Genomic DNA, 14,675 nt, shown 5'->3' on the forward strand with positions numbered 1-14,675 from the left:
TCGTTAATAGAAGTTTCTTTCTTTCTCTCTCTCATCAAACAAATCTATACATGTTATTGATCACACCCATGACCCAAAGCTTGACATTACCTCAGGGTTGGCACCTTTTGCAGCCACCAACAAACCCCCAACTCGAACCAGCGGTAAGCAAAGCTCCACTGAAACAAGATATTAAACATGACAAAAAGGAGATGATATGTTTATTCAAACAATTTCTTGTAAAAAATATGCTTCCCCTCCCTTATTTGCCAATTTAGTAGTATAGACAAGGTGGCATTTACCAAGTATCCGCATTTCCGCTACTGCTCTTGCAACTGCAACATCAAAAGCCTCTCTACAACTGACCTCGTGCCCAGCATCCTGTGTAAGTTTTAACCTTCCGTCATGAATAACAAGAAGCAAAATTACAATCAGACAAGATTTCCCCATTTGACAAGTGCTTGTACAACTATGAATAACACCTGCCACATAAAAAGTATGGCTAACCTCAGCTCGGGCTCGAATCACTTTGATGTTGCTTAAACCCAAGGCTTCAATCACATGCTCCAAAAAATTGCAGCGTTTCTGAAGAGACTCCATCAAAGTGATCTCCCAAGCTGCCAAAAGCATGGGTGTTTATAGCCTAAACTTGAAAGAAAAACTGAGCCTTTCAGAAAAATGTGCACAATGTTCTTACATGGACGTGCAATGGCAAGCACAATCCCAGGCAACCCAGCTCCACTTCCCACGTCAACAACCTTCATGTTTTCAAGGACTCTTGTCTCGTTAAATTTTGCATAGGTGGCCTCCATAACCGGCAGTAAAGCAAGAGAGTCTGCAATATGTCTCTCCATGATAGAGCTCCGTTCAGTTACTGCCGTGAGGTTCATACGCTGGCCAAGAGCACATAAGCCACAAATTGAAAACCTGGCCCTTGTACCCAAGAAGCACTTTTAAGAGAGATTTTTACACATCTTAACAAAATATATATGCCATAGTATATGACAGAGTTTGAAAGAACTTTTTAACATTTCGTGATCTCAAAAACCAATAAGAAACTCAAAAGTTGATACATAATATGAAAAGCAATGAGATATGCCTGTGACAATTAAAAGTTCATTGAATTTTCTTTTTCCAGCATAAACCCTCCTCCCACGAGTTGCTCATGTGAAAAAAGAGATGATGTTAAAGTTCATTGAATTTTCTTCTTCCATCATAAACCCTCCTCCCACGAGTTGCTCATGTGAAAAAAGAGATGATGTTAAAGTGCTCATACAAGGTAATGGCTTTCATATTTGTGACATGCACACACTTCTACTCTTAGTGCATATGGCATTACTGTACAATATGATATGGGTGGCTGACTAACTATGGCAGCATTTCCACTACTTTGCTAGACCAACTTGGCCAGAGCCAACCTTGATAGAATTGTGTTGCAGTTACACGTTTACCTACATCAGTTATCAATGGTTTCATAGGCATCAGCTAGACACTCAGATACATGTGTCGTACTGGGACTAGTTAGGATTGAAATTTAGCAAAGAAATTAGTCCAAGTTGTTGCTAATGAAGCAATACTTAAGGATTAGTAAGCTTGGGCTAAGGTGAATTAAAGCATATGGTCACCATGAGGTTAACATAGACATAAGCAAAACTGTCATGTGGACAGTGTGTATCTACCGTGTGCTACACGCACACAAGACTAGCTTCGAGGTTTGGGGAAGCTTGGAGCTAGGCAAGCTGATTGACGAGCTGAGTTAGGGATAGACTAACGGGCGGGCACCCAAGTATGGACGGGCAGGCGGGCGCCCAAGTGTGGACGCCCGATGACCAGCCAAGAGCCTATAAAAGGGTGGCCAAGGTTAGTTATTGGGATATAGAGAGTCTCGCGAGTTTGTGAGAGCTCTATGGTCTTGGATGATTCCACTTTCTTCCTTTCTCATCCCTTCCTTGGATGTAAATGAATTAAGTGTGTTTGAAAGCAAAGAATTACAGAAGATACTTGATTCGTTTCAAGACGTATTTCCTAAGGAACTGCCATCGGGTTTACCACCTGAACGGGCAGTAGATCATCGTATTGACTTGATCCCTGGTGCTCATCTTGTCAGTATTCCACCTTACAGGATGAGCCAAGCTGAGGAAGATGAGTTGGCTAAACAACTCGAAGATTATTTGAGGATGGGCCAGATCCGTCCAAGTAAATCACCTTGGGGTGCACCTGTGTTGCTTAGGAGAAAGAAGGACAATACCTGGAGAATGTGTATAGATTACAAGAGATTGAACAAGCTGAAAATTAAGAACCGTTATCCTCTCTTTAGATCAGATGACCTAATTGACCGGTTAGCAGGAGCGAAATATTTCACGAAGATAGATTTACGTACTGGCTATCACCAGATACGTATTCATGAAAGGCATGTCGAAAGAACCACCTTTCGGACTAGGTATGGCCATTACGAGTTTCTCGTATTACCTTTTGGGTTAACCAATGCTCCAGCCACTTTCCAGCAAATGATGAATGATCTTTTTCGTGAACATTTGGGGAAATTTGTGGTGGTATTCCTGGATGATATTTTGATATATAGTCGTACTCTTGAGGATCATGTTAGACACCTCACGATTGTCTTATCTATTTTAAGACAAAATCGACTATATGCTAAGTTAAGTAAATGTGAGTTCTTTATGACCGACATCATTTACTTGGGACACAAGATCACTCGAGATGGATTGAGCATTGACTATGACCGAGTTCAGAAGGTTCTGGACTGGCCTATACCGCGAACAATGAAACAACCTTGTTCTTTTCTCGGTTTTGTAGTTTTTCTTCGGAAATCTGTGCGGGAGTACTGTCAGCTCACACTACAGATGACCGACTTATTGAAAGGTCGTGGACGTAAGTCAAATCAGCCTATCACTTGGAATAACAATTTGGATATGGCCTTCAGACTTTTGAAAGATAAAGTCAAGGAAGCACCTATCTTAGCATTACCTGATCCTAGTCGGCCTTATGTTCTTGAAACTGATGCCAGTGACTATGCTATCGGGGCTGCTCTATTTCAAGATGATAGACCGGTTGCTTTTGAAAGTAAAAAGCTAGACGACACTCAATCTCGTTGGCCAACCCTTAAGAAGGAGCTTTATGCTGTGATTCATGCTCTCAAGGTTTGGAGACATTATTTATATGGCTCCAAGTTTGTGGTATTGACTGATCATCAGTCAATCAAGTATGTGTGTGATGCGGATGATTTGAGAGGAAGGAAAGCTCGTTGGGCTGAGTTAATGCAAGATTTTGATTTTGAGATCCGTTATCGGAAAGGGTCCATGAATAGTGTTGCAGATGCGCTTAGTCGAATTAGAGAGGTGAATTCTTTGTCGTTCACCGAGATTTCTACTGACTTATTTCAGTCATTGAGAGGACTTTGCAAGACTGATAGTTATTTTGGTCCATTTTGGCAGAAGATCCAGGACGGGAGCTCATTGACTGACCAAGACTCAATGACTGAGCAGTCTACCATTCAGGCTGCAGGAGGCCAATGGATGATTTGGAATGGTTTACTATTTCGTAATGACAAAATTTGTGTACCACAGATCCCGGACATTAGGTCCAAGATTCTTAAGGAGTGTCACGACGCCCCTTCTGCAGGACACCCTGGGGTACACAGGACACTATCGTTAGTGAAACACACTTTTTATTGGCCAAAGATGAAAGGGTATGTAGAAGATTATGTTCTCAAGTGTCAAATTTATCAGGCAAATAAAGCTGAACGCTTTAGACAGGCTGGGTTGGTGCATCCTTTGCAAATCCCAGGTAATAAATGGGAAAGTATTTCCATGGATTTTATTACCGGATTGCCAAGAACACATCAAGGCCACGATTCTATTTGGGTTGTGGTAGATCGCTTGACAAAGATGGCTAGATTTTTACCGACCCGGAAGACTATTACAGCTACGCAATTAGCACGGCAGTTTATCGAGCAATTGTTTAGACTGTACGGGTTACCGCAGGACAAAGTCAGTGATAGGGACTCTAAGTTTACGAGTGATTTTTGGAAACTTGTTTTTGAGAAGTTGGAAACAACTTTGAATTTGAGTTCCTCTTATCATCCTCAATCTGATGGCCAGACTGAAAGAGTGAATCAGATTTTGAGAATATGCTTCCAGCATATATATCCAAAAGACAGAGTTCATGGGAGGATTATCTTTCTATGTTAGAATTTGCATATAACAGTACTAAGCATACGAGTACAGGGTTTAGTCCTTTCATGCTTATGTATGGTTTTCAACCTAGATCACCTGTTACAGTAGGATTCTCACGACTTCAGCATGATGCAGCACGTAATTTTTTGCAAGATATGCAGGAAATGTTACAAGTTGCAAAGGAATCTATTAGAAGTGCTCAAGACCGAGACAGATTTTATTCTAATAGACATCATTCACCCAGAGAGTTCTCTGAAGGAACGATGGTGTATTTGCGAGTCTCGAAAGATTCCGAGACTTTACGGACAGGTCGATCTCCGAAATTATCCCCTAGATACTGTGGACCATTTCGTATTACACGACGGATTGTTCACTTGCATATGAATTGGATTTGCCTTCTCATGTGAAAGTTCATCCTGAGTTTCATGTCAGTAGACTTAAGGAAGTACTGGGTGGAACGGACCAGTTAGTTACTCCTCAAGAAATTATAGATGTCGAGGACATGACATTTATTCCGCACGAACCTGAAAAGATTCTTGGATTTCGTGAAAGAAGATTACGTAATACGCTTATCACGGAATACAAGATCAAGTGGAAGGATCGTATTGAGGAGGACGCTACATGGGAGACATTGACTACTCTTCAGAGAGATTACCCTGGCTTTTTAGTGAGCTCAGGAGTGAGCTCTTAGAGGAAGGGGAGTATGTCATGTGCACAGTGTGTATCTACCGTGTGCTACACGCACAAGCATCTTGCATCTGCAAGGCATATAGGTTTTACCCATGAGTTCTTTGGGAAAGAATGACATCCATCATCAAAGGAGTAAATACAGTTTTTGGCTTCAATTGGCAACAGCAAGGGGTTCTCTTCCACAGAAGAAGACGGAAGTTTTCTCCAACATCACCTCAAGAGGTTCAGAGGTTCATGAACAACGGAGATGGTGTGTGAAAGGATTCCACAGATAAGTCAAGGGTGACTCAGGTACTTTCAAGCAGTTTTAGTAGCATTGGCCATGTAGTTCCGGCAGTGAAGAAGTCTTTGGCTCAAAGGATTCAGCTCCTGCAATCGACCTCAGTCCCGCCAGAAGAACTCAGAAGGGGGAGTGGTTTCAGTGGAGGAGGATCAGCAGAGGAGTCGAAAGGTTGCTTGCCAGGTGTACCAACCAGCAATAGTTTAGCAGAGGGGAATGTCATGTGCACACCCATTAGGTGTACAAGTGACATGGTATTCATAAGCATTAAGCAGGCATTCATAAACAATTAGCAGAGCATTCTTGGTATTAAGCAAAGGCATTTAAAGCATTATCCAAGCATTTATAGCATGTTCCCAACCATTAAGGTATCCAAGCATTAAGTGAGCATGGCATCTAAGCATTTCAGACATTAGGCAAGGCTTTGTGGGCACCCCACAGCACCTACAAACCAGCCGGCAGCTCTTTTTGGCATTTAATGAAGTCGTGGAAGGTACAATCTGCTGGCCGACCAGCAGCATTCTCTCATATAAAAAGCAAGCACATCATTCATCTCAGATCATCTGATAGTTCCAACATATTCTCAGCATTTCCTTGCTAGGGAACAAAGGGAAATCAGCAGTTCATTACCATTATTCAGCAGCGTAATCATAAGCACATTCAGCACAGCATTCACTTCATCTTCCAACCTACAGAAGAAATTCAACATCCAAGGGTGGACCTCAACATTGGAGAAAGGATCAGTCATTCATCATCAGCATTCAGCATCTCTCTCTCATCCCGAGAAGGATATTCTTTAGGACAACATCATAGATCTGTTTAGATCTCATTGTAAACGTATTCATTTAATATAGCTACATTGCATTGCATTGACACCTTTGTCTATCTCTTAAGTATAATTAAGTGCAGTTTACTTAAGCCTAAGGTTGTTTTACTACGATCAATCCGCCGAATGTCACACTGGAGGACTAGCCCTTCAAGGTCTCTCATCACCGCATTTTGGCAATACCAGTCACAGCCCACCTACAAACCACTCGCAAATTCAGGCTCATGTCAGAGATGGGTGTAATATGCGGAAGCTTCGGAGAAGAATCGGTAACTTCAATACTCAGAATTCAGCACTCTTTTCGCGACGGAAATTAACGCACAAACTGAAAGGAGAAGTGTAGAAAATAGAGAGAGATGGAGAGGTGGAGAGGACACAGTATTGGGTCCCGATTACCCTCTGTAGGGCCCCACCACAGATGGTGTATTTGCTTTATTAGAATGATGAGAAATCTGAAAGAAAATACAGCAATCTTGGACCTTTTCTTGGCTGGAAAATCCCTGCCCTTGACCTTCAGTTCTCCACCCCTTTGCTTAGCAATTCCCTTGGCTTGTCTAGCCCTTGATTCGCTTGAGCTCTTGGTGAATAATGAGATGAATAAATGGGATTGTGGCCTCCACTATTTATACTACCCAATCATGAGCAGTCGGCCAGCTGTAAATCCAGGTGGCCAGCAATATTCTGTCCCACGACTGTAAATCCAGCATTAAATGCTGGAAAAATCCCATTAAATAATGGAAAAAATCCCTTTAAGTCGCGCATCTCTTCCTGGCTGGCTGGACATTAGGCGCCTGCTTTAAGTTTGGGCACCTTTTCTAGGCTGTTTGGGGACTGGGCAGCCTGTATGGGCTGCCCCAGACTTGCCCTATACCCCTCCCATGGATGGATAATCAGTCGGCTACCCCTGGCTTGCCCCTGGGGCTGTCCTACAGCCCCCCCTTGGCTGGTGGGTTCAGCCAGGGCCTTCCTGGCCCTCATGGGGGTGGTTCTACACCATTCCCATGCCCACACTAAGATCCGGGGTAGCCCTATGGGCTGGCCCCTTGTCCTAAACACTAACTACTGAGTGATCTAGCATCCGGTACCATACCAGATACCCAGAATCACTGACATCATTCTAGAGGGAGACTCACAGCGTGGACTGGCACTGTTTTATGTGCAGGACCTGACCTTAGAATCCTGTGGAGGACAATGCACAGCTGGACCTCGGACATCTGAGATGGATCCCTGGCTGACTCGTCCCGGACTAGGCTCACATGGGACCAGTTCACCATCCCAAGTCCTGCACCTTCTGTACAGAAATGTCTACGTGGCATCCAACTGCGGGATGCACGTGACATCCCCTTCTGCTTAACTTGACGGAAGCTGCATAGCCTCCAAATAATCCGTCAATAACGCCGGATAGTCTTCGAAGAACGCTTTGTCGAGCCACACCGCTTCATGAGTTCCTCGGTCCTGAAACTTTGTGAGCAATTGTCATAGTCTTCGGCCTAAGCCCTGCTTGAAACGGTGCAGAAGGATCTGTTCTGGAACCATAACTTCTGCTCCACAATGTCTGGTTCCGCTTCGTCTTTGACCTCTGAAGGGGGTCGACCTGCATATGGCTTTAACCAACTGACATGAAATACATCGTGCATAGTCCAACTCGGAGGTAGCTTTAACTGCATAGACACCTCATTAATCTTTTTCCGGATGGGAAAAGGTCCGAAGCTCCTGAAAGACAACTTTGGGCATCGCTTGCCCACCTGCTTCAATCTTTGCTTCATAATCCGAAGATAAACCCAATCCCCTTCCGAAAACTTCATATCCCTTCAGTCTTTATTGGCCTGTCGAGTGTAGGCCTCTTGTGCTTTAGCCAATCTGTCTTTTACTGACTCTAAGATCTCCTGGTAAGACTCCGTCACTCTATTCGCCTCCGGTACTGAAGACGAAGTCCTGGTTAACAACGACTGGAAAGGTCTTCCTAACGCTGCCTCATATGGAGTCCTGCCAATAGTTGAAGAAAAAGAGTCATTCAAAACAGCTTGAACTAAAGGCAAATACGATTCCCACTTACCTTGCTGATCGTGGACATAACACTTCAGCACATCAAAGGCCAACTGGTTGTATATCTCTGTCTGGCCATCTGTCTGTGGGTGGAATGCACTGGAAAAATTCAACTTAGTACCAAAATTATCAAACAATGCCCTCCAAAAATGACTGGTAAACTTGGCATCTCGGTCTGACACTATGGTTCTAGGAATCCCGCCAATCGGGTACCAATGCCGAATGAACAACTGGGCAACATCCTCGACGGTCACATTGGCCCTGCCAGGAATAAGCATAACAAATTTGCTAAACCTATCAACAATAGTTAAGCACTGCGTATTACGCTTACTCGGACTGGGAGACAGATTCGTGACAAAGTCCATGGAAATGTCTTCGAAAGGACTCTCAGGAATTGGCAAGGGCTGTAACAACCCTATCTTCTTTCCACGAGAAGCTTTCACCTTTTGACAAATGTCACACCGTTGTACATATGTAAACACATCACGCCTCATCTTTGGCCAATAGTATTGCCGTTCTAATTTCTCCAGAGTCGATTTCATGCCCCTATGACCACCTGTAATGGCATCATGGACATCATGGAGAAGAGCTGCCCTGAACGACTTCATGACACATAGTCGGCCTTTATAGAAAAGCCAACCATCACGTATCAGAAAATGGCATGGTCCTGTGGCATCCAATGCATGTTCCCACTGTGTATCGAATTCCTCGAAATCCGCGTACGTGTGCTTCATGTCCTCTAGTCCTGTACCAACAAGATCAAGTCTAGTGGTCTGAATCGTAGACACTTGTCCCTTCCTGCTCAAAGCATCGGCCACTCCTTTCCTGGAAGGTACTCAATCATACCACCGAATTGCTGGAATATCAGACTCCAACGGTGTTGTCGATCACTCCACTGTGCACTTGGCATTGTCTGAATCCAGCGTAATGCCTGATGGTCAGTGCGAACCTCGAAGTCACAGCCATACAGGAAATGTTTCCAATGCTTCAAGGCCTGTATCACTGCTAGGAGTTCACGATCATAGACTGAGTAGTTCTTCTCGGCGGGCAGTAACTTACGAGACATGTAAGCTACCGGATGACCATTCTGTTGCAATACACCTCCAATCGCGATGTTACTCGCATCGGTGATCACCTGAAATGGATCGTCCCACGAGGCAAGTGCTAAACAAGGCGCTTCTGACAAAGCCACCTTGAGGTTCTGGAATGCCTCCAACGCTCGTGGAGTCATTCGAATCTTTTGCCTTCTTGTTTTCACTCCCTTTAGCAGATCGGTGAGATCTGCCGAGAGGTCAGAAAACTTGTCGATGTGGGTGGAATATGCCTGGCATATACCCACAAATGATCTGATGTCATAGGCTGTCTGAGGTACTTCCCAGACAGTTGACAATCTCGGCCACTTTAGCCGGATCAAGTCGAATGCCTTCAGCACTAATTATATATCCCAAGTAATGAACCTGGAACATATAAAATTCCGACTTCTTTTCATTGACGTAGAGCTCGTTGCTTTCCAACAACTTAAGGACTTTCTCCACATCAATGTCATGCTGCTCAACCGTAGCTGAAAATATGAGTATGTCGTCCACCACAAATTCATAGTGGGCCCGTTCTGTACGGAAGGCCGTCTTGGGGATGTCCCCCTCCACAATCCGTACCTGGTGGTACCCACTCTTTAAATCCAGTTTTGAGAACACCTTTGCTCCATTCAGCCTCTCGAGAATATAGTCAATTCGAGGCATCGGGAATCTGCTCTTGATAGTCAACTTGTTGAGTGCACGAATATCGACACACAAACGGGAAGACCCATCTTTCTTCTTGACAAACAAGATCCGTGCTGCAAATGGCGACACGCTGGGGCGGATGAAGCCGGCTTGCAACAATTCTTGGAGTTGGCGGTCCAACTCCGATTCCATTGCCTTGGAAAGGCGATACGGAAACTTGCTGGGGGTTCCGAGCCTGGGAGGAGGTCAATCATGTTATCCTCCGGTCTGGACGGGGGGAGGTAGGAAGGGAGGCTGTCCCGAAGAAAAATCTTCTGGAACTTTTCGTGGAGAACCGAGTACTTCTCTGAAGCACTGGCCACCGTCTGGGCTGTCTGGATGTAAATCATCGCACACTGTGTGCCTTTCTTGACTGCTCGCTTAGCCTACAAGTGGCTTATGAGCGGAAAGTTCGGAATTCCTGGCTCACACTTAATGGTCACCGGGGCGTTTGACACATTCCGATTGATCTGGAACGTGTGCTTGTCCCACTTGACATCAGGAAGAAACTTGTGAAACCACTGAATACCCAAAATTATGTCTGCTCCTACAAGAGGGGCAACCATAAAATCACGCACAAACTCTATGCCCTGAATCACTAACTTAGCACCTAGAGCTTCATACTTGACGCTCGTTGTCATGCCTATACTAAAACCCTCAACCTGTTTGTCCACCGAAGTCAGCTCGAAACGGGCACGCCTAGCAGCCTGTTCTGTGACCACATCCTCCGTGCTGCCGCTGTCAAACAAGACAACGATTCTCTGGCCACCTATGTAGCCAAAGGACTTGAGCAATTCGTTGCGCTCATACTCCTGGTCATGGGCGCCCTTCTGCTTATCTTCGAGCTCTCGGCTAATAATTGCTCCAACTGAAGCACCGGGGTTTGAAGAACTAAGGGTAGCCGCTGGGGTCTGTGTGGGAAAATGATTCGAGGGTGCCACCGGTGTCAATCTGGCGTCCAAAGCTCTGAGGTAACGCTCGTGTTCCACGCGTCGCATGGCGTCATCTTCTCGTTGTCGGATCTCCAATGCACGCATCTGCAACTCAAGCAAAGAGCTGCAGCTGTGACCCTGCGAGAGGGTCCCTGTGTCGAGGATCTGGTATCTAGGATACGGAAGGAGAGGGAGGAGGAGATGGAAAACACAACGCTGGAGAGCGGGTACGCTCCTCCAGAGCCAAGATCTAAGCCTTCTGCTCATCCAACTTGGCTGTCTGTTCTGCGATTGCTCGCATCATCTGCTGGAACATGTTTGTAACACTCAAGCCTGGTGCCCTAGCTAGGCAGCCGGTGACATCTTGCTTATTTATTGTTGGACGGAGGACAATGCAGCTGACCTCTTCACGAAGTCTCTACCTTAGGCTATGCTCCGGCAGCACTCCAAATCACTGGGGTTGGTTCTACATCCAAGAGCTGAGAGGGGGTGTTTGCAGTCATCTTCTCTCTGTACATTACACACTAGGGCCTTTTGTTGTGGGTGTGCCCACCCATTAGGTGTTTCTCCATTTTTTCCCTGTTTTTCCATGTATTTTCCCCTATTTTTGTGTGGACATGGGGCTGTTGGGCTACCCGACTTGCTCCTTTCTGCAGGCCAACTGGTCATCTGCCTCCAGACCTGTTGTACAGTGTTGGCCAACTGTGGTATTTTTTGGTCGTGAGCAGATGGGGCTGTTGTCGGCCTGGGTTGGCCAACTAGCAGCCCAAGGCCATATATATAGAGGGCCTGCCCTCCACACTCCATTTTCATTGGGTATTGTTCCAGATCTTGTATATAGAACAGAGTTCATATAGCCTCTCTCTCTCTCTTCTGCGTTTGCTCTTCTTCACACAGTCCTGCGTTTTCAGGCTGGTGGTTCTCTTGCATTTGCTCATCTTCATCATGGTGTCTTGCTACATTGTGCTTTTAGTTGTTTGTCTCATATCCACTACGTATTCCAACAACAACCAGTGCAACGAGTACGGCCAGTGCAAAGAACACAATACAAGTGCCAGTACAAATGCAAGTACAATAGTGATGATGTGGCAGTATGAACTGTAAGGACCAATCCTGTACAGACTGTACGTTGCTAATGATGTGGGCCTGATGATTCATCCGAAGCAGGTGGATCCAAAGGGGCAAGTGGATTTGGAAGTACATCAACAAAAACCTTGGAAAAACAACCTTTACGACGGCAGTGGCAGTTGATGTGGCATGACTATACGAACAGGTACGGGCTCGTGACGATGTACACACAGGTACAGAATCGTGAGGATGTACGGAAAAATGCAAGCTTAGATAGGCGGGCTACACCCTGGGCTCTGATACCACCGTTGGGTTAGGCTTTACCCTAATGTGCAAGACAGAGCTGGTGTGACCACAAGGAACAGTGGAAGCTATGTTATTTCTCTGGAGCAATGGTCAAGGGAAGGTCAAAGCAAAGGATATTATGGAGTCGTGTGTGGTCACATGCAAAGGGAAGAAGGAAAGTTTATAGCACCGGTGGGAAGCAAGCCGATGCTTCCGAGTTGGACCCCAATTGATGCGGATGGAGAACGATGGTACAAGAAGGTACAAATGATGCAAATGAAGCAAGTTTCGTCATCGAGAAATCTGTAGCACATTGGCAAGGAGTAGTTTCTGAGGTGTGCCCATAGTTGATGATGGTACTAGAAAGAAAGTGGACTCTTGTCATCAAGCTAAGAAGGAGAAGATGTCAAGTGGACATACTATGCACTGTGCTCCGTAGTCCAAGGATCCATTTGAAGGGTTCAAATAAAGCCTACACTTCCAAATATAGAGATTGGAAGCCTTACCTTTCTTTCGAAAGTTTTTATTTTTTTCCTACCCTTCTTCTCACGGAGGGTACGAGAGCCTTCAAATTCTATACTTATCACTAGTTCAGTTCTTCTACCTAGAAAAAAAATGAAGAGAGCTAACCTGGTTCCATTCAAGGAGAGCGTCTATGTAAACGGACACCTGTCCCGCCTGCTTGCTGGTCAGCGTTTTGAGCTGGGAATCGGAGTAGCTCCGGGATAAGTGGTGGGCCCGGGTGAGACTGACAGGCGGCAGTCTAACGCTGTGGAACGAAGCGAGGGCCAGTCTAGGCAGAGAGTACATGCAGTAAAAGGGACTCCTTCCACTCAACAGCACCATAACCCTTCACGTTCGACTCACCTATACCACCTGTGTACGTGGTAAGCAACCCCGTCTCGGTGGAGAGGAGAGAGAGAGAGAGAGAGCGCGCGCGCGCAACACACACACACAAACACAATCAGAGAGACGCTGGTGATAAAAGTGTACAGTGCTCTCTCTGCATTTGTCTCCTTCGGCCGGCCAAGGTCGTATGAAAATGAACCCTCTCTTCAATTCAAGGCTTCCATACGTTCACAAACAAAGTGGACGGACAAGGTTATATTATGTTTGTTTTCGTCATGAGGACCCAATCCAAATGTCCATAGATGTTTGTGAAATGAAAAAGTGTCAGCCATCTTGGTTGCATGAATCACTTCATGTCAAATGGAGCTGGTGGCTTGTTCGAAGACACTAGGAGTGGTGGTCATATCAGTGATATGTCCATAACTAGAAATCCTAGAAGAATAGCCTAATGCATTTAACAATAGAAACTTAGGTCACCCATATGCAGAGTATCACGAACCGCAAGTGTACTGATGGATACATCATTATTCAAATGCACACTATCCTGTAGAATGTCACCATGATCAACTAGAGTATCCTCTCATGATCTGTAGGAAAGATGATAGGCATAGAAGTGTTAATGCCTGGTATGCTCACTGCCATCTTTACCCTCGAAATCATGCCCACATGATCTGACTCGCACGCAACACTATCACATACATCATCATAATGTGCATATGTGGATACATCATTATTCAAATGCACACTATCCTCTAGAATGTCACCATGATCAACTAGAGTATCCTCTCATGATCTGTAGGAAAGATGATAGGCATAGAAGTGTTGATGCCTGGTATGCTCACTGCCATCTTTACCCTCGAAATCATGCCCACATGATCTGACTCGCACGCAACACTATCACATACATCATCATAATGTGCATATGTGTCAATAGCATCGTGTGCATGTGTATCACTGTGATCATGTACATGTGTATCACTATGATCATGTGCATGTGTATCAATATTGCCATATGTGTGTGTGTGTGTGCGCGATACAATCTCATGTGTATGAGATACAACATCATAGGTATGTGGGTGTGATACATCTATGTCATCACATGTGTGTATATAATCATCACTATGTTACATGTGTCAACATCAATATCATCATCAACATAATGATCATCATCACTATCCACATCATCACCCACTGAATGCATGTCATCAATGATACTCATCCTCGAGTATATAGCCATCTCTGCTCACGACTGTAGGGCACTCGATCAAGTCCCCACATACATCATCCCATGCAAGAAATGCCAAATGTAAAGATAACCACATAGATCCTCAACAAAATCACCATGTGTAGAATGTCCGGACCATCTGGCACGGATATCCTCCTCATCAAATAAGTGTCTAAACTAGCTAGGCAACAACATCTCAAGCTCAAACATCCATATGTGACATAAATATGATGTGTCATCAAAGCATGATGTCGGTGAAGAAGGATCTAGAGGTCGAAGCCGCAATGTGCCAAATGTATGTATGAACTAGGCAAATGATATGCATCTCCACACCTGAAATGGTAGATCAAGATGACACGCATGGAGCCAGAGTGATAGGATATGAGCGGATGCTGCACGATCAGCGTTTGGAATAGAGTCGTAGTGATGTCGATGATGATGATGGTGGGTAGCACGACAATCGTAGGCGGGGTAGAGGTAGTAATGGATCCCCATGTCGTCCCCACCAATGCATGAGAGTTAGGAAACACCCCCTCCCCCCC

The 14,675-nt window shown here is 45.0% G+C and overlaps 1 protein-coding gene across 5 annotated transcripts in view; it reads right to left on the reverse strand.

Annotated features, from left to right (window-relative positions):
• Positions 1–13,033, reverse strand: part of LOC147630840 (S-adenosyl-L-methionine-dependent methyltransferases superfamily protein) — a 60,636-nt gene extending 47,603 nt beyond the window's left edge. The window contains exons 1-6 of one of the 5 annotated variants that reach the window (XM_086809220.1): positions 12,690–12,705; positions 5,773–5,831; positions 677–872; positions 487–596; positions 282–360; positions 91–158 (exon numbers count right to left, since the gene is read on the reverse strand). In XM_086809220.1, the coding sequence (XP_086665346.1) occupies positions 91–158; positions 282–360; positions 487–596; positions 677–872; positions 5,773–5,775 (456 nt within the window). In that variant the 5' untranslated portion in view covers positions 5,776–5,831; positions 12,690–12,705. Of the gene's footprint in view, positions 1–90; positions 159–281; positions 597–676; positions 913–5,772; positions 5,832–12,689 lie in introns of all 5 variants that reach the window. The other 4 variants (XM_086809219.1, XM_086809221.1, XM_086809223.1 and 1 more) reach the window with 4 other exon arrangements.
• Positions 13,034–14,675: the final 1,642 nt, after the last annotated feature.

This window comes from Cibotium barometz, chromosome 15, assembly GCF_041138505.1.
Source record: "Cibotium barometz isolate CiBa-2024 chromosome 15, ASM4113850v1, whole genome shotgun sequence".
NCBI lineage: Eukaryota > Viridiplantae > Streptophyta > Polypodiopsida > Cyatheales > Cibotiaceae > Cibotium > Cibotium barometz.